Genomic DNA, 26,943 nt, shown 5'->3' on the forward strand with positions numbered 1-26,943 from the left:
TTTTCTTGGTTTTATAGTAGATCGTCAGTTGTATCCTCTGATTTTTGTCTGTAGGGATAACGTTTCTATTAACAATATCTTTCAGGACCCTTTCCTCCGTTTTATGAGCAGTGGAAAAGAAGTTCCTGTAAAATAGTCTAATAGGGGGTACAGGCGTTGTGTTAGTTGTCTCTTCAGAGGTTGCATGGCGTTTCACCTTCCTTCTTATGATGTCGTCAACGAAACCATTGGAGAAGCCGTTGTTGACTAGGACCTGCCTTACCCTACAGAGTTCTTCATCGACTTGCTTCTATCCTGAGCAGTGGCTGAGAGCACGGTCGACATAAGCGTTAACGACACTCCTCTTGTACCTGTCTGGGCAGTCACTGTTGGCATTGAGGCACATTCCTATGTTTGTTTCCTTAGTGTAGACTGCAGTGTGGAAACCTCCGCTCCTTTCCATGACTGTTACATCTAGAAAGGGCAGCTTCCCATCCTATATAATGTGTGTGTGTACTCACCTAGTTGTGCTTGCGGTAGTTGAGTTCTGGCACTTTGGTGCCGCCTCTCAACCGTCAATCAACTGGTGTACAGATTCTTGAGCCAACTGGGCTCTGTCATATTTCAAATCAAAATCAAATCAAATCAAATGTTTATTCAGGTAAAGTACATACATTCATTCAAGGTGAGATACAAACATTGATGGATTTATAGATAGAGCTAGTACATACAATGCCTAAAGCCACTATTACGCCAAGCGTTTCGGGCAGGAAAAACACTTAGACTAAAACTAAATACTAATTGAGATTAAAGTATAAATTGTGTTGAAAAAAAGGGGGGGGGACACGGCAGAAAATAGCAAATACAATTTGGTCAATAAACAGCATTGTTTAAAATAGTAAGACATGGATTGACATTTAGGGGTAAGGTAGGATACATGGAGTTAATTAGGCAGTACTTAATTTTTATCTTAAACTGGTTGGGAGAAGTACAGTCTTTGACATAATTGGGAGGGTCATTCTACATTCTGGGCCCTTTGATTTGTAGAGCATTTCTAGTTTGAAACGTACTCTTGGAAAATCAAATAGATATTTGTTTCTGGTGTGGTGCCCATGGGTTCTGTTACAACCTTCTAGGAAGCTTTTAAGTTCGAGATTGACATTACAGTTTCGTATATGCATTACATATCATATCTATATCTTTTACATTACATATCTACATTTAAATCTGTGTATTGAGTCAGCCTTCACCACATCACTGCCTAATGCATTCCACCTGTTAACTACCCTGACACTGAAAAAGTGTGTGTATTCACCTAGTTGTGGTTGCGGGGATTGAGCTTTGCTCTTTCGGCCCGCCTCTCAACTGTCAATCAACTGTTTACTAACTACTTTTTTTTCCCACGCCACACACACACACACACACCAGGAAGCAGCCCGTGACAGCTGACTGACTCCAAGGTACCTATTTACTGCTAGGTAACAGGGGCATTGAGGGTGAAAGAAACTTTGCCCATTTGTTTCTGCCTGGTGCGGGAATCGAACCCGCGCCACAGAATTAAGAATCTATCCACCAGGGCTACCAGGTCTATTGTGTGTGTGTGTGTGTGTGTGTGTGTGTGTGTGTGTGTGTGTGTGTGTGTGTGTGTGTGTGTGTGTACTCACCTAATTGTGCTTGCGGGGGTTGAGCTCTGGCTCTTTGGTCCCGCCTCTCAACCGTCAATCAACAGGTGTACAGGTTCCTGAGCCTATCATATCTACACTTGAAACTGTGTATGGAGTCAGCCTCCACCACATCACTTCCTAATGCATTCCATTTGTCAACCACTCAATTCTTTCTAATATCTGTGTGCGTGTGCGTGTAAATCACGAAAATTAACACGTGATGAAAAATGTGAGAGTGTCAGATCTCGAAGGAAGAATTGAAATAGGAATTCCCTTAAGTACTTTCGCATTTAATAATACATATTCAGGGGGGTGAAGATGTATTATTAAATACGAAAGTACCTAAGGAAATTCCTGTTTCAATTCTTTCTCTGTGGTCTGACACTGTCATACATATATATATATATATATATATATATATATATATATATATATATATATATATATATATATATATATATATATATATAACTAAATGAAAGAAACTTTAACGGCGGGTGAAACCCTGTGTCCAATGGGCACAATATCCGAGAGTGGCGTTAATTCGACATTAGTTTGATTCAGAGTTGTTCTTGGATACTGGGATGATGGTCAAACTATGTTGGTTCAAAGTTACTCGAACCTGATTTACAGGTGTTGGAACAGGTGTTCCCATTCGGCGGGTAGCATGACACTTGTAACTGTAACTAGAGGACTCAGCTAAAACCAGGCGGATGGGCCCTAATCCTGCGCATGTGGTCTTGAAGAGCGTTATCATCACGGAGGGGGTTGATAACTATAGAAATAAGGAAATAAGTAGTGTATCACATCAAATTGTTTGGATGTGTGATAATGGTATGATAGACAGAATACTTAGGAGCTATAAGAATTTTGCCCCAAGAGTGTAACACGTATATGCGGCGCTTACTATATTAACCTGCAATGTTAAATGGGATTCTTGTATTGTGATTTTGTATTTGTACTCACTGAACTTGTGCGCCCCTTGAGGGACTTGAAGCAGAGGGGGGTAGAAATAGCCTAAGCTACTCTATCCCTTTGAGATGTATTTCTTTCTTGTCTCAATAAACATACTTGAACTTGAACACGGAGGGGAAGGGGGGGGGGGGAATAAGGAAGGTTATTCAATTTCTTTCATTATTATGCTCCCCATTCCCATCCCGTGGGCAGATTAGGGAGTTTCTAGCCTATCATTTGCCATAATCGTCACCCTGGTATACTCTCACGATGAAAGTATACAGAATTTCTTATTTCTTATTCACTGAGGTATCCATTCATTGCTGGGTGAGCAGAGGCTACAGTAAAGGTTTGGCGCCCAATCCGTCGGATGAGTGCTTTACCATTGCGACACAGGGACTGCTCATGGAGTTGGAAGAGTTGACGGAGTAAAAGCGGCCCTGATAAAAAAAATCCTAGATAAATTTAACTTTTGACCATGTTTGAAGTCACTGTGGGAAATCGGCCATGTTGGGTATTCCCCATATGTTTCTTGGAGCCAGTTTCACGGAGTCAAATTTTTTACATTTCAGATATTTTGAAAACTCAGACCCAAAATATGACCCACTGCAGTTTTCAGTAATTGGCATATTTTTGGTATAAAAAGTCGTAATTTGAAAATGAAAATAGGTGCAGAGAGTCAGAATTAGGCTCAAAAATCACACTCAGGCGTCAAATTTCGGACATTTCAGATATTTTGAAAACTGCAGGGGGGTTTGGGCAAAATATGACCCACCGCCGTTTTCAGTAATTGGCATATTTTCGGTATAAAAAGTCGTAATTTGAAAATGAAAATAGGTGCAGAGAGTCAGAATTAGGCTCAAAAATCACACTCAGGCGTCAAATTTCGGACATTTCAGATATTTTGAAAACTGTAGGGGGGTTTGGGCAAAATATGACCCACCACCGTTTTCAGTAATTGGCATATTTTCTGTATAAAAATTCGTAGTTTGAAAATTAAAATAGGTCCAGAGAGTCAAAATTCGGCTCAAAAATCACGCTCAGGAGTCAAATTTCCGACATTTCAGAAATTTTGAAACCTGCAGGGGGGGTTTGGGCGAAATATGACCCACCGCCGTTTTCAGTAATTGGCATATTTTCGGTATAAAAAGTCGTAATTTGAAAATGAAAATAGGTGCAGAGAGTCAGAATTAGGCTCAAAAATCACGCCCAGGCGTCAAATTTCGGACATTTCGGATATTTTGAAAACTGCAGGGGGGTTTGTTCAAAATATGACCCACCGCCGTTTTCAGTACAGTAATTGGCATATTTTCGGTATAAAAAGTCGTAATTTGAAAATGATAATAGGTGCATAGAGTCAGAATTAGGCTCAAAAATCACACTCAGGCGTCAAATTTCGGACATTTCAGATATTTTGAAAACTGCAGGGGGGTTTGGGCAAAATATGACCCACCACCGTTTTCAGTAATTGGCATATTTTCTGTATAAAAATTCGTAGTTTGAACATTAAAATAGGTCCAGAGAGTCAAAATTCGGCTCAAAAATCACGCCCAGGCGTCAAATTTCCGACATTTCAGATATTTTGAAAACTGTAGGGGGGTTTGGGCAAAATATGACCACCGCCGTTTTCAGTAATTGGCATATTCTCGGTATAAAAATTCGTAATTTGAAAATGAAAATAGGTACAGAGAGTCAGAATTAGGCTCAAAAATCACACTCGGGCGTCAAATTTCCGACATTTCAGATATTTTGAAAACTGCAGGGGGGTTTGGGCAAAATATGACCCACCGCCGTTTTCAGTAATTGACATATTCTCGAAATAAAAAATCGTAATTTGAAAATGAATAAAGGTGCAGAGAGTCAGAATTCGGCTCAAAAATCGCACATTATGATTCTGAGAATAATCATGTGTTGTTGTAGAGGCCGCTGCGAACCCTGGAAAGTATAGCATCGGTAGTATCCACCAGTCCATTTGTCCTCCAAGACAAATGGACTGGTGGATACCAACTAACCAACATCAGTTCTCCTGCGTGTTGCCATTGGAAGGGAACCTCTCTCTTTTCTTCGAAGTTTTTTCCGCCGCTTCATAAAGGATGTTGTCTGCTTTTAAAAAGTTCCCACTAATGTTGTAGTTCCAGCCGTAAGTCTTGGTCCTTAATAGTAATCCGTTTAAGCCGGAGACCCAGGGTGTAAGACAGGGATTTCTTGAGGGATAAATAATGAGCGACTCGACGAAAATAGAAGGTACTAATAGAGATTCGTCGGTTTGTAGTATGCTGTTGTCTGTAAGGACCTGTCTGTTTCGTTAATATAGATTCTCGTATCTTGAAAAAAAAACATTAAAATTTGTTTCCAGCGCAAACTTGAGATTACAATGGACAGTTTTAGTCCAGACATAAAACTCCCGTAGCTGTTGGTGTCCTCATGTCTTAATTCCGAAAATGTCTTCAATGTATTGGAGGTATATTTGGGTACCTTGCTGTCTGTTGGCCCTCTCGGTTTCAAACGGCATGTGAACAAAAATCTCTGCTATAGCTATACTTCTTGAAGCGCCAATAGCCGACCACTTTTGCCGACAATAGCCGACCGTACTTTATTTGTCTGTAAGCTTTACCAACGAAAGTTAGGATGATTTCTCGCATCACATGCAGAATTTCTTCCTATAGAAATTGATTCATAAGTAATTAAATTTTCAACTGGTAAATTTGGTAATTTCGTTGGAACAATTTGGAGGATGGTGATCGGAACAATTTATTTAAAAGGTCAGATGTAACACAAACAAGGAGCAACGATTGCCAAAACAGTTAAATTTTAAAATACAACTGGAAAAGCTCATCAGGGCAAATGGGGGGGACCTTTGACAAGCCGCCAGCTTCCTGTCTTCGTCGAGGCCACTAGTGCGTTAGTGGCCCTCGGGTAAAGTGGGCCTGGTCGACTGGTGGCCGGAGCCATTTCTTTCCACTAGTCTATCATTAAGAAAGTTAGTTTTCTGTGATAGAGTTCAAGTTCACATGGAATGGACTGTAGTACAGGCAGGACTTAGATTTTGTTGTGTACTCTAATGACTGGTCATTAAATAAATAAATAAATAAATAAAGGTGTTAGTAGTCATTAGAGTTTTTTTAGTTAGTTTAGTTCATTTATTATGCACCCCATACCCATCTTGTGGGCGGTAGTGCAAAGGGTTACAGGGGCACATAATGGGCTCAGGGACTGAACCCCACAATTCATTTAGCTAAGCAAAGTTACAATCTTGATGAGCTAGTTACAAAATTCAATATAAGTCGTCACATCAACAATGGGTTCGAGATCGACCTCAAGTACAGGTTCTAAATTAAGCAACTGACATATGTGGAGAGCTAGTGTCACAATTTATATGTTTGTCCTGCACACCGCCCCCCATCCAGTGGGCAGCGGTGGATAGGTTACAATCACTTAGTTACTACCTACAGTTAGCAAACTGGGGATATTTGGCTAAAATTTCTGGTAGCAGATCATTTTGAATGAAATATTTACACATCGCTGGAACATTGGTTATAGAATTGTCTCTAAATTCACGTATCTTTTCGCACTCCATCACAGTGACGGAGGGTGTGCGAATAATTTTGTTAACACAGTTTACATTTGGTCAGGTCTACATCACCAGATAATGAGAATTCCCAGAGATACTTGTAACCGAGTCTAAGCCGAGCAGTAGTAACATCTAGAAGTCTGCTGATTTTATTGGATGATCCATAGATGTGTGGCTCCTCTTGCATGGTAGTATGATGATAGATGGAATTACTGGTGTCAATTTCACTTTGCCTCAGATCTACAAGATCTTGTTGAAGTTCTCGGTGTACTGCTGCTCTCAGATTGCTCATTGACAATCCAAGGTTACACTCAACGGCTCCTTTAAAGGCAGATTCTTTGGCTAACTTATCAGCTCTATCATGCATTCGGAGGCTAACTTGTGAGCCTCTTGTTGAATCACTTGTGATATAAAAAGATTATTTATATGTATATGTATTTGTGTAAATGATTGTATACTAGCTCTCCACATATGTCAGTTGCTTAATTTAGAACCTGTACTTGAGGTCGATCTCGAACCCATTGTTGATGTGACGACTTATATTGAATTTTGTAACTAGCTCATCAAGATTGTAACTTTGCTTAGCTAAATGAATTGTGGGGTTCAGTCCCTGAGCCCATTATGTTCCTCTGTAACCATTTCCACCACCGCCCACCATACGGGTATGGGATAATAAGCATAATGCATGCATAAGAAAGAAAGAAATTGAATTGGCTCTGGTAATTACCCAAGCGTAGTTACAGGATGGTAGGTACGCTTGTTCCGTCTTCTAACTGAGTACGATCGTTTCGGATACGAGACGATTCGACGATTTTTTTTAAAGGGTTTAGGATTGTTAATGATTGCGGGTACGTATTGACGCTTGGTCACTCCTCCCCTGCCAAGATACGAACCCAGGCTAAAGCGCTCGCGAAGCGCCGGGCGAGTGTTTTCTCACTGTGCCACGGAGATTACTGCTCGTTTTCTGTTTGTTAAAACCGCGTATATTGTTATGCTAGGATGTATTACCTTAGGTTAAGCTGTATTTAGCTCCTTTTGGTTAGGTTAGGGTGAGCTAGGTTAGGTTGAGCTAGGCTTCGGCTTGATGTCCATAGGGAATGGAAAGGATGGGGGAGGTGTAATGGGGTTTAGTTAGGTATCAAAATCAGTGAGCGAATCATCCTGTGTACGATGTGACTTATATCCCTTGTTAATTACAAAAAAAAAAAACAGCCACAAGAAACTAAATACTGTATACTGTGTTCAATAGATGTCCCAAATGGCTGTTACATACGAAAACAACAACAACCCGGAAGCCATACAATGGGATAAATAGTTTAGTTTAGTTCATTTATTATACACCCCATACCCAACTTGTGGGCGGTAGTGGAAAGGGTTACAGAGGCACATAATGGGCTCAGGGACTGAACCCCACAATTCATTTAGCTAAGCAAGTTACAATCTTGATGAGCTAGTTACAAAATTCAATATAAATCGTCACATCAACAATGGGATAAATAGCGTAGAGGGGAAGGCGCCCCTCTCCCCGCCCCCCCACACCAACATTCCAGGCCGGGCCGCCTGTGGTCAACTGTCCCGCGGGTGGACGCTCTCTCTCCTCAACATATTAACCATTAAACACCGCTTTTCTTCATGATCTGAATATATATACGTGTAATATGGCTTCAGATAAGGTAGCGCCATGAGTATGTGTTCATGTTACATTGGTAGGAAGTGTTGGTGGGAGCAGACTAGTAGGGATAGGCAAGGTTGAACTTGCTCAGTATACTAACTCTTGTTAAAGTGTAAGTCATTTTTGTTTTAATACACGAGTAAAAGCCATACCGACAATGCATAGAAAAAAATAGATTAAGATAACTAGATTTGGGTTCGTAAAATATTAAATGCTTAGATACATTTTTTTGTATGCTTATTAGAGTTAATTCTTTACTAAGCACAGTGCTACAGTCTTCCTGGCCTAGTGTAATCTTTTGATACAGTAATTGCCTACGAGGCACACTCTTTTTGGTTCATCTTCAGCCTAATATATATATTCAAATAAGTTTTTAGTTTAGTTCATTTATTATGCAACCCATACCCATCCCGTGGGCGGTAGTGGAAAGGGTTACAGATGCACATAATGGGCTCAGGGACTGAATCCCAGAATTCATTTAGCTAAGCAAGTTACAATCTTGATGAGCTAGTTACAAAATTTAATATAAGTCGTCACATCAACAATGGGTTCAAGATATTCAAATAATAAAAGGTAATGATTGTCAACTAGTATCTCGTTGGCTTCATTCTTGACTAGGATCCTGAGTTTGATTCTTGGGCATGACAGACATGATTGGGCACACTTCCTTTCACCAATAATAATAATAATTGGTGAAAGGAACTGCTCAGTCATTTTCAACTAGAGTGAAACACTTATGTTCTGTAGTCTCTACGAGCTTTTAATATTACATGCAGGTACAGTACTGTACTTTAGAAATATATTATTACATGCCTGAAGCACTGTGTGTGCTAGTGGCTATACAAGAATGTAAGAACTCTTGTATATTAATAAAATAAAAAAATAAATAAATATAGGTATAATGTTCTTATGAACCGTATAATTATTTAAATATTTGTTCGTCCTCGCAGCGTGTATTCAGTCTAGAAGGTCCTCATGGCCCAGGGGGTGTGTTCTTCACATGGCAGAAGGCTTCAGGAGGATATTTGGCTTCTACCGGTTACAACCAGGTTGTCAACATCTATGACCGCCATGGTGTTCTTCGCGAGCAGATGCACTTGCCAGGGTAGGTCAAGTTTCTTACATCCTGAAAGCTCTAAGGTATTAAATTTATTAAATATAGTAGGTGGCACAGATTTGGTAATAATCAAACTTTTTACCCTGAACTTCACCCCTGTTTATAGCCAACATTGCTGCTGTTAACAAGACAAAATATCAAGAATATTTTTTGTCGTATTGTTAAATGCCTGATCATGGGGAAAATAATATTAAAACAATACATCTTACCATGGCTATGAGCAAGTGAAGTATCTCGCAATGATGTAACCAATTCATGCTCGCTCCTGCAGCGAGAATCCTGCTGTGAGAGAAGGATCTCTCGGCACAAGCTCATGTCTGCTCATATGTTGAGATGTGCTTGCATGATGCAACTTCCTTAGTCTTGGACAGAGATAGGGCATGTTTGATGTCTAAGATTTCTCTCGGTCTAGGGACGTTGTCCCATGTTGACCTATGTCATCTCATTGAACCGGAATCAATTGAGTAGTTGGTTGCTTCCAAGGACTAGGGGCCCCTAGGCTAAGGAGGAGAAGTTGGTGTGTAGTGGTATATGAGGAGTCAACAAGGTGGAAACCATTAGGCCAAACCCCCAAATTCCTTATCTCACTCTGCCTACTTCAGTAGTAACATTCTTACTACAGTTGTAACATACATACTACAGTTGTACAGTAGTAACATCCATACAAGTAGGGATTGTAGAGGTATTGAGAGCAAAAAGAAAGTATGCCTTCCCAGTGGCTTGAATCTGGTGCTGCTACTAATGAAAATGTGAGCAGGCAGGACTTAATGTTCTGATTGGCTGACATGATTATGGGGGTCAGAGTACCTCGAGGTAACCAGCTGGAGCCCACGAGGGTCATTCGGGACTGCAGACTTGTAAAGGGAAGTTGTCATGGTATCAGCTAACAAAGACAACCCTTGTCCCTCGAGTTTCAGTTATTTCATCACCAGGACACCTGCCAGCACCAGGGACTAAATAAATGCTGGTTTTAAAAATTTTGGTATGTGGTCTTACTTTAATGGAACAATCTGCCAAGTACAGTTGCATATTTGAGGTAAATATTACACCTTGGAATTTATTAAAAATAACTTTGATATTATAATAATAATAATATAAATAATTATTTGATATTAAAAATAACTTTGATTTGATATGAATATTTATAATACATTTAATTTCTTAATTTTGCATACCCTTTGAGACTACACATGTTCCTCCATACATGTAATGATTTCGTTTGTAAAGGTAATCAAACTTTTCTTGCATACAGTGTGTGCTCAGGATTTGGATGGGACAAAGATGGGGCACTCTTATCAATCATCAATGATAGATCTCCTCTTGTCCATGTCTGGGATGCTAACTCAGGTGAGTAATTATTCTGTTCAGTCTTCAAAGGTTCAATCAAGGTAAATAAAACTAAACATTATGTTTACTCTACATTATTTTTATTTAAATTGTTTTTAAATATGTCAGTTTAAGGTGCTTTGGGAACCTATATCCTATTTGCAGCATTGTGCTTATGGAAAATCATGTTCAAAATCGCTGCCAATCAACTTAAGGCAGAAATTTGGAATGTGTCCTAATTGTAAGTTGGGGACACCTGTACTGGGATTAGTACAGCTTTGTAACCTGAAATTTTGGCCTGAAACATCCCACATCTAGCTCTTAGTCATATAGCAATTATATTATATCAGTAATATACTTGCTCCATATTCTCATTAGCTTAGGTTATCTCTTTTAGCTTAGGTTTTTGATACCTCTTAGGAAACAAGAGGTATCAAATAAAATATATATGGAAGATATTGGAAGTCCAGGTCCCAAATTTGTTTTTAAAAAACCTTGCTGAAGCAAAAGATTCGGAAGGAATTGCAGAATAAAGCAAAGTAAAGGTATCATGCACAATCAGAGTGTACTGTATGAACATCAGAGGTCCACAGCTGGTAAGTACTCTCACAGCAAGCATAAGAATTATTGCTAGAAGCAATTAGATAAGTTTCTGCAAGAAATATCAAACCAACTGGGTTGCAGTGGATTTGTGGAGCCTGCAGGGCACGTCAAGCAACAGCCTGTTGGACCAAGTTATCCCAAATTGAGCCTGACCCCAGGCCAGGTTTGGGAAGTAGAACTCCTGGAACCCCCTCTGGGTGAACTCCAAGTAAAATCCTAAAAACACATGATCCAAGGAGCACACATACTGTTTTGAATATTCTTGTTGTCAGGAACAAGAAATCTGTTAGGCTTACTCAAGGTCAATGGCTGACCTTCCCCGGTTGCAAAAGGCTTACCTAAGGTTAATAGCTGACCTTCCCAGGTTACAAAAGGCTTACCCAAGGTCAATGGCTGACCTTCCCAGGTTGCAAGGCTTACCCGAGGTCAATGGCTGACCTTCCCAGGTTGCAAAAGGCTTACCCAAGGTCAATGGCTGACCTTCCCAGGCTGCAAGGCTTACCCGAGGTCAATGGCTGACATTCCCAGGTTGCAACCCACAACAGTTGCTTAACTCTCGGATACCTTTTTACTGTATTGGTATGTGAGCACAAGTATCGAATGTAAAAAAAAAAAAGTGCCTAAACGTATTGTTCTGCCTGGAAATCGATCCTGGAAACCACCGGTTGTGAACCAAGTGCAGTGACAACTGCTCTATAGTACCTACCTACCTTGAGGCTACCTTGAGGTGCTTCCGGGGCTTAGTGTCCCCGCGGCCCGGTCATCGACCAGGCCTCCTGGTTACTGGACTGATCAACCAGGCTGTTAGACGCGGCTGCTCGCAGCCTGACGTATGAGTCACAGCCTGGTTGATCAGGTCAACTATATAGTATATGTGACCTGCTAAAAACTTTTGAGAGAATAAAGAGAGGATGTAGAATGTTATGTTTATCTAAGTTTGTGCTCAATACTTAATTTTAGATAATGCAACTCAGTCCTATTTAATTTAATGCTCATCATTTTATCAGCATGACAAAGAAGAAAATTTCTCAGTACAGTATGAAAAAATATACAGACCTTTATATTGTTACTGTGACATGATGTCATGCAAGTGAATCAACATGATTACCTATCATAAGAAACAAATCTAGTTGCTTTCCATTTATTATCAAAATATTTACTACTTACTATATTATATATTATTTTATTCAGTATTAATATTTTTCTTCTTATATTCAGGACGAGTACAGCATCTGGACTCTGGGCTCCGCGACACGTTAACATTTTTAGCATGGTCACGTACAGCTCCTCTTTTGGCTGTAGGCACTGCCAAGGGCAACCTTATGATCTACAACCATCAAACATCAAGGTGCATTTTATTATTTTAATAATTGTATCTTATTAACATAAATTTATTTAAAATATTTGACTTTGCTAGTGCTAGTAGACAGTTCAGTATTACAAGAAAAGAGTTCAGTTCATATAGGCTCCCAAATTTATTACTTATTGAAAAGTAAAATATTTACAATTGACAATTAGAACAGTTGCTAAAATGGTAAATAATTTGTGTGTTTGAATTAACATCACCATTGTATGGCCTCGGGTGTCAGTCCAAAAATTTGTTTTACCCTAGATGATTTAACATTTCCTTTCCTGCATCCTTTTCTGTTGTGAACTTTACAACCATTGTTGATTAGCAAAATCTTACCATTTAGGATTAGTTATATCGGCTCTTTCTTTGTATACATTAGATGTATTTCTTGGGGTGGGGAGCCCATTCAGTTCCCTGGAGCTATCGGAGCTGATATGACTATATTATACCCTGGCATCAGTCAAGGCGAATGGAGTTCTTAGGCCTACCGGGGATCACGAGCCAGAACCTGGCCTCCTCAGAGAGGCAAGAGGAGCAATGGCCTATAGGAAACCCCAGTGTGGTTGGAAGCATTCTATGTCTGCCATCAACCAGGTCATTTACCCAGAAAGGTAGGCGCCCCAAAACAAGCCCTATCTGGTTAAAATATTGCTAATGAAAGCCGAACTGTTGGTGAACGTCCCCAAACGAAAAACAAACGAGCATTACATCACAACTGTCTCCGTGCCGCTGTCTGCTCAGCTTCTTTCTCTTTGTGTGGGGGAATGGAGAGCCATCCCGTCTTCCCAGTACTCTTTGTCATATATTGTGTGTGGGGGAAAATAATTTACTAGAAGTAAAAGTAATTTTTGATTTCAGACGCATTCCTGTAGTGGGCAAACATAGCCGAAAAATTCAGAGTGGCTGTTGGTCCTCTGGGAATCTCTTAGCCCTAGGAGGAGAAGACAAAATTCTTACCATCAGCAGCAGTGAAGGGGATACACTTCGTACCACGCCTCTGCGGGGTGAACCTTCTGATATACAGTTTTCAGAAATGAAGCAGGATGAGAGAGCTATGGCTGAAAATACGGTTGGTAATCTTGTAATTTAGCGATTTACATTTATCAGTTACTGTACTGTACATGGAAAATGCAGAAATCGAATAAATATAGACTCCTGTTGGGTTCAAAGAGGCTAAAACCTTGAACTGCCAAATGAACTCTCCAAAATATGTAAATAAATGATTGAATATCTTGAAACTATTGTGAGCGGGACTAACCCTTCCTGATCCTTCCACCCACTCCACTTCCAGCCTGGAAGCATCTGAGGGTTTCAAGGTTGGGGCAGAGTTTGTCTCGGGATGTGGCTTGGTCAACTCTGGGAGTTACTCCTTTTGAATCTGAGGCAGTTGGGCTGGCAGATCCTGCTGAGAATACTGTGTCTTCCTTTCTGCCAGCCTCACATTCCTTTGAAGCCTCTCCCTTGGACTTTGCTTTTCTATCCTGAGTGTTGGGTGCAGGATAGAAAATCAGGAGCTCAGACTGGAAGCTGAGGCACCAGCAGGCAGTAAGCTACCTACCCCCACTCTTTCCAAATGAGTGTGGGAGATGGGGCAAATGAGCTCGCTCTAGTTCTGAGCAAATTTTATCATTTGTTTACATAGTCGGGGGAGTTCTTTCAGCCATTTTTGAGGCTTCAGTCTCTCACACAAATCTAGGAGTATAAATGTCACCGCTTCTTATGCCTGTATGATGGGGGGGGGGGGGAACTGGGGTCTTGTTCTGTTCCACACAGGCCTCTAGAGGTCTATGGATGATGTGACTCAGTAGATGGTAACCATCTCAGTGTATAGCTTCAGGCAGCCACCAAGGCTCACCCAGAAATTGCAATTTCATCACGTTTAATGCTGGTTTTTGATGGTGTTAGTATTAGTGGTTTGAACTTTCAAGGATATTTTCAATTCAGTAGTTTGAGTTTTGATGATTGTTGGCATAGGGGAATATAAATACATCTTTTGATTGTTCAGTTAAAGTAGTACTGTACTTTGATGAGCATCAGTGATTTATTAACTATATTTACCAGTAATCAGAAACGGCAAAATTTTATATATATATTGTGATGCCTTAATCATAAAACTCTCTCATGTGGAAGTGAAAGTTGGATTATTTTATGGTGTAAATTTAAAAAAAAACGGTTGATTTGTATAATGTAAGTTATCGCACCTATGATATAATTTGCAGTGATTCTGTTAGCTGCTACAAAAAATATTCAGCAGGAACATTATGCCTAATTGAAGCTATTACAATTTAAGAAATATAAATTTCAATTATGCACCCTCTTTAATATTACTGTATTAATAAAGTACACCTGTATATGCAGCCTGCTGGTTTAGTATTGCTTCTGTTCAGTAATTATGACACATTTAGATTCTAATTATTCTGAAACTTAAAATATTGTATCAATATTGTCCTGTATATGAAAAGATGTATATGAAAGATGTATATGAAAAAATCATATGCTTGCAATTTTTCAGGTGAGCCTTGTTGTTGCCAAGAAAACTCTCTTCCTATACAATCTTAATGATCCTGAAAATCCCATTGAGCTGGCTTTTCAGAGCCGATATGGCAACATTGTCTCCTATAAGTGGTGAGCTTTGAATGTGTACTTTTACATTTAGAATTAAGGAAGAGCTGGTGTGGGTCACTCCCCAACCTACTTGGCTCTCTAGGGGGTAACAATTTTGGACAAATCAGGTTGGGCTGTATTACATTTTGAAGTCTTTTTATCTAGGCTGTAACTGATCCATATATTAGGTTGTTATATATCAAACATTTTAAGCAACATTAATAAAATAAGAAAAGAATTTGCCTGGCAGGTAGGAAAATTAATGTCAATACGTGTGCATTCGTTTGCTTACTCTGTATGTTGTTTCACCCCTAAATAATGTCAATAAAAATTATGTATGAATATGCTTTGATTTGTTAACATCAGATTTTTGTATTTTAGAATGTAGACCAGCAGAAAGTAATGAATATATATTGTAAAAGATTTCATGCAATTTGTTAAAATTGTTACAGGTTATTAAAATAAATATGAAATTTAGTTATAGGTAAATTATATATATTTGCACCGAATTGTAAAATCCCATTCAATAAGAGATATATTTGAAGGCATAATATTTGTATACATAAAATGCTGTGTTGAAAGTCACAAAACGCCTCTTTCTGATAGGGCCTCATTCACTTCCTGAAGCTAGCTCGCTGAGTAGCTCCACAAATGAGTTGCATCAGCCCTAGGCATCCTGTATGGCTTACAGGGACCAGAGCCAGAACCTGGCCCCCTTTATGTGGCACAGGATGCTGAGGATTGTTGCGATCATCTCAAGATAACCTCAAGATCACCCTTACACAGAAAGCATCTTGAAAGAAGCAGTCAAATAATTTCAAATAAATTCCCACAGAATCTAGGGTGGACCCCACCTAGTTATGGCTGGGTATCAACAGGTGGCAGCAACACTAGGAGCTCCTGGCTTTCATGTCATCATAACTTCATTTTGGAGCTGAACGATTACAAACAGATGCACCTGGTAGTTGGTGGTGGGAATAGGGAACCAATGAGGTCCTACAAAAAAAAAAAAAAAAAAAGAGGCATTTTATTATGTTCAATGCTGATTTTCTGGAAGAGTGGAATGGTGGCACATTAAAATTTACTAACAGCAAAGTCAAAGGAAAACATGAGACTTGCCAGGGAGGAGAGTGAAAATTACATTAACAATGGCAAGGTAAATAGGTGAATAGATGGATGGATAGAGGTAGATTGATGGATAGATAGAATGATTGATGGATAGAAGGATTGATGGATAGATAGAAAGATTGATAGATTGAAGGATATATAGGTGAATAAATAGCTGGACAGATGGGAGACAGACTGACCCAGGTATGCCTCTTAGGCCCTAGTGCTTGTAGTTACCTAAGTGTGTGTATATAATATTCTGTATATATTGTATAATTACATTTGTACATTTCAGGTATGGTGATGGCTATATCTTGTTAGGCTTCTCTGCTGGTTACTTTGTAGTTATCTCCACTCATATGAAGGAGATAGGACAAGAATTATTTCAAGCTAAAAATCACAGAGATGTTCTCAATGATATTGCCATATCCACCACTCTCAGCAAAGCAGCATCTTGTGGAGACAATGTGTGAGTAGAGCCATATTCACGTTTGTTTAATTTTCTTTTAATGTCATGTACCAGATGGATTGTTAGTTCATACTTAAAAATGTTAAATAGAGTAAGAGTCTGCATTCATATCCTACCCTTTTCTGGTAAGGACCCTCCTCAGTAGCTCCCAAGTCTTACACCCTGTACAAAATAGTAACAGAATCGATAAAGAAAAATTCTTGAAACCTGGAATTTAGTCTCTGTGGGTTGTGTCAACATGTCTTCAAGGTGCCCATATGGAGTTATCCAAACCCAGGTAACACACCACGCTCAATCAGATTATGAGCTAACACAGACCAAGATCAGAATTTGGTCAACTCAATAGAGACAAGGGAGTCTGGGGATATTAGATCAATGCAAGCCGAGAAGAAAAATAGCCAGGAAGGTAAAGCACCCCAAACTAAACAAATGTATGGAAAAACATTAGCAACCCTGGAGAACTATGTACACACACTCGTTAGCCAGCTTCCACTGTAGTTCTCACCACCAGATGGCAGCCCCAGCAACTGAGGGCTCCAGCCAGCTGCCCATTTCAGACTTGTGCCATCCAAAATAGATCCCTGGAGGTAAGGTTGTGAACAGGGAGCCACTAAGGGAACCTGACCAGAAAGAGGCATTATATAAATTCAATGCTGGATTTCTGGGAGGGCCTTCTTTGGTGGTTTCTTGAGCTATTTCATAACAAAGCGCAAAGTAAAACAGGGTTTACCATGGGAAATAGGGAGGAGTATCAAGTAATCCATAGAGCCATAACCCCAACCTGACAAACCACAAATAAAAGCCAACAGACCCCTCAGAACCCTGCTGCCACATCCAGAGCTAAAAGGAGGGTGATGGCTGCAGACAAAGAAATATCTCGGGACTAAACAAATCCCTCCACAACTAACAGAAAGCCAGAAGCTCCCACAATCCTACAGCCAGAAGTAAAAGGCCAACAGAAACACCATCTCAGAGATCCCAGACTAAGGGGAAGAGGGACAGAGAAATAAGAAGACAAAAGAAAACAAGAAAATTATTTCAACCAGCCTGCCTGTCTGCAAACCAGGGAGGGGTCAGGTTTTTTCCCTGTTGGCGAGATTCAAATTTCTTGTCAACTAGAAAGTCCCATTGCAAGTTCAGATCTGGCTGGGCCTTATCTGACATTCTTTTTCAGCATTCCCGTCTTTGCTCACAGTGTGTCTCTTCTGCTTGGCTTCTTATATTCGTCTAGTGGTATTTGCCCAGATTTCTAATTAGCAGCTCCCGCAATTGTGCAGGAGTCTATCTTTGCCTGTGTGGTTTTACTGCTGCACAGGGTTTGGCTTTGGGTGCTGTATTGGTTTCTCTGGTGCTGCCCTTTTTCCCATCATTGGTTTGGACTCTGTATACCCTGTGGGGCTTTTTTCTTGCCATTTTCCTCTATGGGCTTCTTGGGGTTTGGTTCGGTGGTGCCTTCTTTCCTCTTGTGCTTGACCTGTTTAGAGACACCTCTGATCTGGGCCAGGGATTTGAGACTAATGCTCCCCAAGCAGCTCAGGGCCATTGGTCGTCTCCTCTATGTCAGGCACACAGTATGGTTCACAAGTTGGCCATTGTTAGGCATGCCCTTTGACTCCTTCGTCTCCCTCCAAGCTATGTATCTGTCAATATATATCTGTCAATTAATTTATTGGTATAGGATTGATAAGATGAACTGTAGATTTAATTTTGAATTCATAACATCCCTGTATTATATTGTATTTTATTGGTTATATTTTAGGGCATAATATTTGTATCAATATTGCATAATTTAAAGAAACGGCAGTATAGATTAGCATATGATTAAAAGATATGCATGTGTAGAGTGAAGCACAACAATTATTTTTTTCTAATAGCATCAAGATACATGAACTCTCAGACTTGAAGGAGACATATGCTATTATAACTCTGGATGACGAACGAGGACTGGAGTGGTTGGAATGGTCAGATGATGGCCAGTTGCTCGCTGTGGCCACACCCTCAGGCATGTTTTACTATTTCTTCTCCTGCAACATTTTATTAAATAGATATTTTCCATATCCACTTCTCGGCTCAGAAATATGTTTGTTAGACATAAATATCTAGTTTTTGTATACTTTCATCAATATTGTATAAGGAAGAAAAGTTTATCTACTTCAGAATGAACTCAAAAGATCAGTTATCCTAAGTTATCCTAAGTTACCTATGGAAGCATTACTATTGTTAAATAAAATGGCTTCTCCTTCCCTCATTGACAGTTCATCTTTTAGCAATGCTCACACTTCAGCACTTATTTGGTCATCTACTTGATATCTTCCATGTCACTGTTTCTGGGAACACAGTATAAAAGTTACAGTTAGGTACATTGTTCAGATTATTTTGCTTAGAACTTGTGCACGGTAGTTTTAGCATATTTGAAGTTGAGTAAATATTGCATGTCTGACTATTTAATTAAATTTAAATCGATTTCAGTGGCAAAGCTCAGGTTTATCCTCTTCATTTAGTATCATTTCTTCTAAACATTTATTTGTGCAGCATAATGTTTATGCTCTGAACATGTCCTACATTTTCAGGAAACATTCACGTGTACCTGACCAAACTGCCCATCCTGGGAGGTGCTCATGGCTCAAGAGTTGCCTACCTTACATCGCTACTAGAAGTGACAGTAACTAATATTATAGAAAAGGTGTGTTAGTTTTTTAATTCTACTGTACTTCAGTTACAGCATTCATATAAATTAAGTACTGTATGTTATGAATATTGTTGAGTGAATAATTTGGGAGTTGAAATCTAATATGTTTTGGATGATAATATAAACTATATTTTTCAGAAGCATTAGATTTTTATTTAGAAGATGTGGTAACCCCACCACTTACCATTATGTAGTTCAATCTCATCACCTGCTTTATAAAGATGAGGGGCTTAAGTTGGTGACCCACTTTCCAAAATTACTTTTCACTGAAGTTCAAAATAGTCTTGGATCTGGGGCCCAAACATGCCCAGACCCCAGAAAGCAAAAGCAGGTCCCTGGTAAAGTGAAGGTGGCCGTGGAGTACCTGTGCAGTAAGCTCTTGGGGGAGCTAGAAATTGGAAACACTCTTGGAGAGAGGTAAGAAAGTGTTGAATGGAGACTGGTGGACAGGTAAAGAGGGAATATTAAAGATGTTCATGGGAGAAAAATACTTGAAGATGAGATTAAAAACAGATTGAGATAATAATTTGAGACTTTAATGGGCAGAATTGATGAAAGTGGTGCTATTGTGAATGTGATTGGATGCATTGGTGGGAGGAAAATGCAGGAGTGCATGATGGCTGATATGGTTATAGAAAGGTGAGTATATAAGTGAAAAAACTGAAATGTGGGAACATTGTTGGTGTTGATGAGGTACTATATATGTAGAAATTACTAAATTATACAGAGAAACAATGGAATGATTGTTTTGAATTTACCATTTACCAGGAGGCAATGGAATTGTGATAATGTATTGGATGATTGAAAAAGAACAGCACAGTAATTATACTTTTGTATATAAAATAATGGAGCGAATGTAAGAATTACATGTGTAGCAGGCAAAATATTCAGAGTTCAGGAAATTACTGAGAAATTAATCAGTTTTGAACAATATGGGTACAAAATGATAGAGGATGTGTATATCAGATATTTACATTGAAATCGTTTATAGGGAAGGCACACGAGATAGTATATAAGGTGTGCATGTCATTTATGGATTAGAAAAAAGCATATAGGAGACTAATAGTGAAGAACTTGGTCATTGGGGGAGATAAGAGAGATGGGAAAAGAAAGTCAAGAAAGTGGGGGGGGGGGAGACACCTGGGTACACCCAGATGCCCTCTAAAGTACAGTATAATATATGAATAAGTACTATATTTAATGTTATATTATTTAATATCTTTAACCTTCTTTTAATATTTTACATGCCATATTTTTTTCTGCAGGCTGGTTCCTCTACATCCCATGAAACTGGGAAATAGTGCAATGCTAATATATGTAAATTATTTTAACAGGAGCATCCATTGACTGTAAGTGTGGATGTTGAGCCAAATTTCTTGGGTGTGGGTCCATTTCATCTGGTGGTGGGGATGAACAATCGGGCTTGGATATACACCCTTGGAGAGGATTCTGCAATGCTGCTTAGAGATCGCGAGTATTTAGGGACCATCACATCTGTTAGAGTGAATGCTGACTATGCTTCAGTCTTGTATGAGGGCAAGATACAGTTTCATTTGGTAAGTAAGCAGGTTCTGTTTTGGGGTATTGTGTGCTTTCTTTTGTTTACTTTTGTGAGTGTTGTACTTCCTCTCCCTGATTACTTGTGTGAATATTGTACTGCCTCTCCCTAATTACTTGTGTGAGTGTTGTACTTCCTTTTCCTTGATTACTTGTGTGAGTGAGATAGCTTGGCACTCTTTCTGCCACTATTTTTCTCTTTGTCGCATCTCATCACCTATTCATTTTTGTCTTCATTCATTCGTCTTCATTTTTGGTTCATTCTGTTCTTTAATAATTGTCTTGGTTATTTCTCAATCAGCATCTTATGCTGAATACTGTCACCTCTTATCGCTCTGCTTTGGCGGAGTCGCTGTTCTTCATGTTCAGTGTTCGCACCTCTGTGGCATCATTCTGCAAGTTGCCTTGTGTGTTGTTCCACCTCCAACCTGCTCATGCACTTCCTGAGCTGTCCTCGTCCCTTGACTGTGTTTTGGCTTTCTTTTCCATGCCTTGGTGTATGCTCGTGATGTTTTTCTTTAGGCAGTTTTCCTGTTAGTTCTCTCCTCTGGCTGTTGGGTTGAGGAGCTTCAGGCTCTTTTCTGGAAGCAAAGGTTTTGTTCTTTTTGCTCTGGCAGGGGATTTGTTCATTTGCAGCCATCTCTTTCTTGTCTAGTGAAGAATGAATCAGTAGGCTTCTGAAGGTGTCCTTTGGTAATTGATGCTTGGGTGGTTTAGCTGTGGGTGCATTATTTGTTGTGTCCCTGTGGCGGCTCTTCTCATTATTTGCTGATCCAATTTCCCTGGTTCTCTGTTCCAAGGCTCGCATTTCCCAGGTTGTCAGCAGTCATCAAGTCTAGCCAGGCTGTGGTCCACCCTTGGGTCCATGATGTTCACATGTACATGGCTTTGGTTGCCGTCTTCTTTAATATGTCCTGAGTCGATATTTGGGCTCAGGGACATATACACAATGAAATCACATTAATGTGATGTATCAATGAGAAAATCAGTAGATTTAAAATCCTGATTGGGCTTCAATTGTAAGCCTCAAGAATCCTAGAGGGTTCAATGAAATTCCTGGTTGCATTGCTTTTGGTCATGTCATGGCATGGTGGTCTAGGATGTTAGCGTAGGAGCACCAAATGAGTGAGTCAGAATCCTCCTCATGGCTCATACTGAATTTATCTTTGGGTTCAGGGGTTTTGGCATTCTAATAAGGTGTTGGCAGTCCAGTACTGTATTTGGTTAGTGTTCCTGGGCCGTGTTGCCTGCCTGGTTTCTCTTTGTCGTAATTGCTTGCTACCTCGGCTCCTTCTGGTATGATCCGTGTTCTCTGTTGGTGGATTAGCTTCAGAATAGAAACTCAATGTTAAATGTAATGAAATGCCAATTTCTGGAGAATGCCCTTGTGACTCCCTGCCTCCCACTCCCTCCCTCCCACTCCCTCCCTCCAGGTTCATCGATTTCTCATGGGCTTGTTCTTCAGGGGCAGAATTTACTTGGGAAGCCGACTAGGAGACAGGGTTAGGCTGCATGGTGGTGGTAATTGGTTCCAACATGGTTTGAGCTTATTGTAGTTAATCCCTTGTTCTGTGAGACTTGTTTGCAGTAGCTGTTTGGAGGTTTTTTGAGGCTTCATTTTGTCTGAACCCTTCTGTTGTCTGTAAAGCTGCACTGACTTTCTGGAGGCTCATATCTGGGGAGGTGGTGGATTGTCACCTGCCCTCTGCTCCTCTGAGGGTGGGGGGGCTAGTTTTTGGCTTTGGTCTCTGGTAGGCCAAACAGAACTAGCCATGACTGATGTGACCTTTAAGAATGAACCAATCACAGGAAGATAGATTCAGAGACCCATCATGACTCATCCAGAAATTGGCATTTCATTAGCTAATGTTTTTTTTTTTTTTTTTTTTTTTTTTTTTTTTTTTTTTTTTTTTTTTTTTTTTTTTTTTTTTTTTTTTTTTTTTTTTTTTTTTTGCTGGCTCTTTCCTCTAGTTTTTGGGTTGGTGAGCTTCATGCTCTTATCTGGAGGTGGGGGGCTCTGCTTTGGCCCTGGAGGTTTCTTTGTGTGTAGCCATCTTCTTTTCTGGTAAGGAACAAGTCAGCGGGCTTCCGGAAAGGTCATTGGTTATTGATTCTTGATTGATTTAGCCTGGAGTGCATCATTTATTGTGTTTGCTTGTGGCCGTTCTTCAATACCTGTGTGCCACCTACTCCACTTCAGTGGACTCTTTGTAGGTTATCCTCTCTCCTTGGTCCCCAGTTCCATGGTTCATGTATCTCGGGTTGTTCGCAGTCTTTTCAGGTCTAACTAGCCCTGCAGTCTAACCCCATTATGTTTGCAAATATGCTTCTCTCATGGTGTTATTTTCTAACATGTCTTGGGATGGATATACGAGCTTGGGGGTTTTGGCGGTCAAACAGGGTCATGGCAGCTAATTATTTTGTCAGCGTCACCGGTCCTTGTCGGTCCTGTGTTGCCCTGGGATGTTTCCCAGCTGATGGTCTCTCCTTCAAATTAATACCTGCCACTTTTCCTCCTTCTCCCTGGTAAGTTCCTTAGTTTTTCTGTGGTTATTTAGCTACAGGGAGCTACCAAGGGGCTTCCCCAGAAATCCAGCATTTAATATAATGAAAAGCCTCTTTCTGGATGAGCCAGTGGTTCACTGTCTCCCTCCCTGCCTCCCAGGTTTGTTAACTTGATGGTGTGGTTTTTACCTGCTCCAGAAGTGGATGGCGAGAGGTTTGGCAATTTTGAGACTTCAAGTCTTGTTAATTCAGCAGTTGTCTATAAAGTATCAGTGACTTTCTTGATGCTTTTCCAGTGAAATGGTGGAATGTCATTTGCTCTCTGCCCTTCTGTGAGGGGTCCAGGTTCTGGCTCTGGTCTCCAGTAGGCCAAACAGAGCTCTAATGACTGATGCAACTTGTAGTATGGAGAAATCTCAACAAGATAGCTACAGGGAGCCGCTGAGGCTCTACCAGACTGAGATATTTTATTATTCATCAATGTTTTTACACTCATATAGTTAACAAATATGCCTTTAGCTCATGTGATATAGAAAATTCTTCATGAACTGTTCAGACTGTGAAGGAATTTGTGTTATTAACTGTAGTTTTTAAAATTTGTACAATATAGTGTTCTACCTAAATTTTACCTGAATTTACCTGAGGGCCCCTAACACTCTAGTTTAAAATTGCTGTACATCATTAATAAATGGCTAGGGATTTATTTTGTAAAATAAATATTCTACTGAACAGTATAGTCTTTATATTACAGTTAGAGGGGGAGACAGGAGAGGATGAAGAGAGAGAGTCAAGACTGTTCCCTAGTCCAGACCAAGCAGACATGAACATCACAGACCATGCCGTCACTGCAGACTTCCTCATATACTCTACTGATGTATGTAGACACATTCTGTTATGCTTACTCGTTGAAAATCTTAGTGTAGCCTTGCTCATAACACTGTAACAACTTTTGTATTTTGTTCCTAGGGAGTAAATGTTATTTCCTAATTGATCATGCCTCCAACGTATAGAAAATGGCTATTAGTCCACACAAACTTTTCTTTTGCGATCAGGACAACCAGGCATCCAAATGTCAAACGGGCATGAATGCAAGTGTTGTGTATCTGCACCTCCTTCCATCGCTTTGGTGCCATACTGCTCAGGGCTCCCAATACCCACTCCTCAAGAGAGGGGGAGAGAGAAAGAGAGAGGAGAGAGAGTGAGTGTGAGTGAGTGAGTGCCAAATCTGATGTGTAGCCCCCTAGCAACCCAGCCAATAACTCTTAAAAGACAAATAAATTCCATGAGTATAAGGGGCACTAGCTACTTACACTGTCTTGTATAAAGATAGGCTAGCAAGGCACAAGAGAAGTGTCTCGTGTAACAAATGCTGACCCAATGCAAGGTAATACCTGGCAAATTGAGTAAGGTTGGATTTAAACACACATTACAGTATCTAGAACATTAAAACATAAGCAAAAATTATTTCCAAGCATGTCAGTAAAGTGGAAATTTGTGTTGGACCACTTTAGTGTATACAATACTTAGACATAAGAAGAGGTTTCCTGTATGTCAATTTCACTTAATTTGTGTCTTCCATTCTGGGTTTAGGATATTATGCATTTGATGTTGAAAGTACTTAGATGACCCGAGGAAAATCAAGAATATAAGCAAACATGGTGAATGAATTTGAGAAAACATTGTGTGTGTTAGCGATGCATTAGAAGCCACCTTGGGTAAAGCTAAGTGGAAGCAATTTGTTTGAAGGGAATGGATAGTTGACTTTTGCCTTCGGAAACCATGAGGGTTTCTTATAGATAATCTGTAATGCAGTTGAACTTGACTTTAAAATGTGCAGGAATGATGGTACTAGTTTTGTGTGATGCTACCGAGTGTGTAAAGTAGTGTTATTGACCAAGTTCATATTGAACAAAGGGCTGGTTTCCATGGTAGCAAGGATTGTATACTTCTATGACTAGTGGGGTAGTTAAGCATGGCTTGTGATACTCTTCTTTTGGAGAAAGGATATGAGGGGACACTAAGAAGATTTCATCCTCTAGGGGATAAACCTTGTTGTTCTCTGAGGACACAGCCTGGGACCCACTGATTTGACTCTTCCCACTGGGAAGCAGAACCATGAACCTAACCTAGTCAAGTTAGCTCTAAGCATAACAAATGTTTATCTCATTAGGATAACATGTGTTTCATAAAATTACTGTATTATATTTTAATCTTTCAAACTTCTCAACTGGTGAATAAATATTACAGACTGGTGGGTTGTATTTCTTCTTTATCGAAGACTGGCAGACAGTGAGTGATTATCGGCATACAAATGGTGTCAACAATATCTATGCTGAGCCATCTGGTCGCCGTCTGGTATTTGTTGATTCTAAAGGCGAAGGTTATGTATACAATCCGGTGAGTGTAGAATTGAGTGTGAGTGTGGACTACTTTGATACTATAATGCAGCTCCCTTCTAATTAATGGAGAAAACTTCGACTAATTAGAAAGGAGATGTATTACAGTATAGGTTTGGTCAAATTATTATTTATAGTTATCATATATATTCCTACACTGTTGGTTAATTAATTAAAATGATTTTATTGCCTCCCAAATCCAAAAAAGTTTGTATTTGAGGTTTACTTGTCATTAGCTTTAAAGTTTATTATGTTATTGGGTAAACTTTTGAACAAAATTATTTATAGAAAATAACCACTGATAAATGTGGTTTGCATAAAAACTTTAGTGAAATAAGACCAAGAGATTTGGTAGTCAGTGTTTTCTGGGCAGAGCCCCTTGTGGCTTATTGAAGCTATTTCACTAAGATGGTTCCCAACTAATGGGTTACATCAGCAGTGGAGTTCTGTTTGGCCTACTGGGTCCAGAGCCAGAACCTTAGCTTTCTCATGGAGGTGCAGAGAGCAGATGACACTCTTCCACCCAAATGGGAAAACATCCAGAAACTTAGAGAACTAATACAGACCACGGCTGGGTTCAAAAAGACCAGATATCGAAACTGCCAAATGAACTTTCCAAATAAAAATAATCATAATTCATTGTGTTGGGGACAGGCAGCCAGAGTCTATTCATACACATTAGGCTTATACCGAGGTCTTTTCCCTTTTCCCAGGTCGAGTTACTGACCCCACAACAAGCTGACTAACTCCTGGGTACCTATTTACTACTAGGTGGACAGGGGGCCCCCATTAGGTGATTAAAAAATGTGCTCAACCATTTCTGTCCCCACCCAGGATTCGAACTCTGAATTCTTGATTGTGAGTCGAGAACGAACCCTGGGACCCTTGACTCTTACTGTTAAAATATTCACATAAACGGAAGCGTCCTTAAACTGGTGATGTAGAAAATAATAATTTGGAGAGTTCCTGCTATGTACTCTGTGGCACTGATGATTGGTAGTACAGTACATAAAATGTTCTTACTCTAAGGTGAATGATGATGTCTTGGAGATTCCCGAGTTCCCAGGCTCGTGCAAAGGCTGTCTTTGGGAGAATTCTCCAAGTGATCGACATGTGTTTGCGCTGTTTGATGAGAAACAACTCTACACCTACATTTTTCATCAGGAGCATATTAAAGGTGAGCTGAGTTATATGTACATGTATCTTAATTCTCCTCACCACTTGAGGAGCGGGGAATACAATATCTGGGTTTCTATATTCACAGCTGTGTGCTTCTTCTTCATTAACTCGTTAACCCAGTTCTCATAGCATTACCCAAGACAGGGTTGACCGAAGAAGAGTCTGCCATTCTAGGAAATCGAAACTCTCTGAGTAGTAGT

At 39.8% G+C, this 26,943-nt stretch overlaps 1 protein-coding gene across 3 annotated transcripts in view; it reads left to right on the forward strand.

Moving 5' to 3' along the window:
- Oseg6 (intraflagellar transport protein Oseg6) overlaps positions 1–26,943 on the forward strand; it is a 69,505-nt gene that overhangs the window by 4,840 nt on the left and 37,722 nt on the right. Inside the window, exons 1-13 of one of the 3 annotated variants that reach the window (XM_045746278.2) lie at positions 7,062–7,841; positions 8,791–8,945; positions 10,210–10,304; positions 12,105–12,234; positions 13,096–13,306; positions 14,750–14,862; positions 16,244–16,417; positions 18,292–18,419; positions 18,988–19,100; positions 20,441–20,662; positions 23,920–24,042; positions 25,416–25,565; positions 26,594–26,741. In XM_045746278.2, the coding sequence (XP_045602234.1) occupies positions 7,827–7,841; positions 8,791–8,945; positions 10,210–10,304; positions 12,105–12,234; positions 13,096–13,306; positions 14,750–14,862; positions 16,244–16,417; positions 18,292–18,419; positions 18,988–19,100; positions 20,441–20,662; positions 23,920–24,042; positions 25,416–25,565; positions 26,594–26,741 (1,777 nt within the window). In that variant the 5' untranslated portion in view covers positions 7,062–7,826. The other 2 variants (XM_069328306.1, XM_069328305.1) reach the window with 2 other exon arrangements.

Source organism: Procambarus clarkii, chromosome 21, assembly GCF_040958095.1.
Source record: "Procambarus clarkii isolate CNS0578487 chromosome 21, FALCON_Pclarkii_2.0, whole genome shotgun sequence".
Lineage (NCBI taxonomy): Eukaryota > Metazoa > Arthropoda > Malacostraca > Decapoda > Cambaridae > Procambarus > Procambarus clarkii.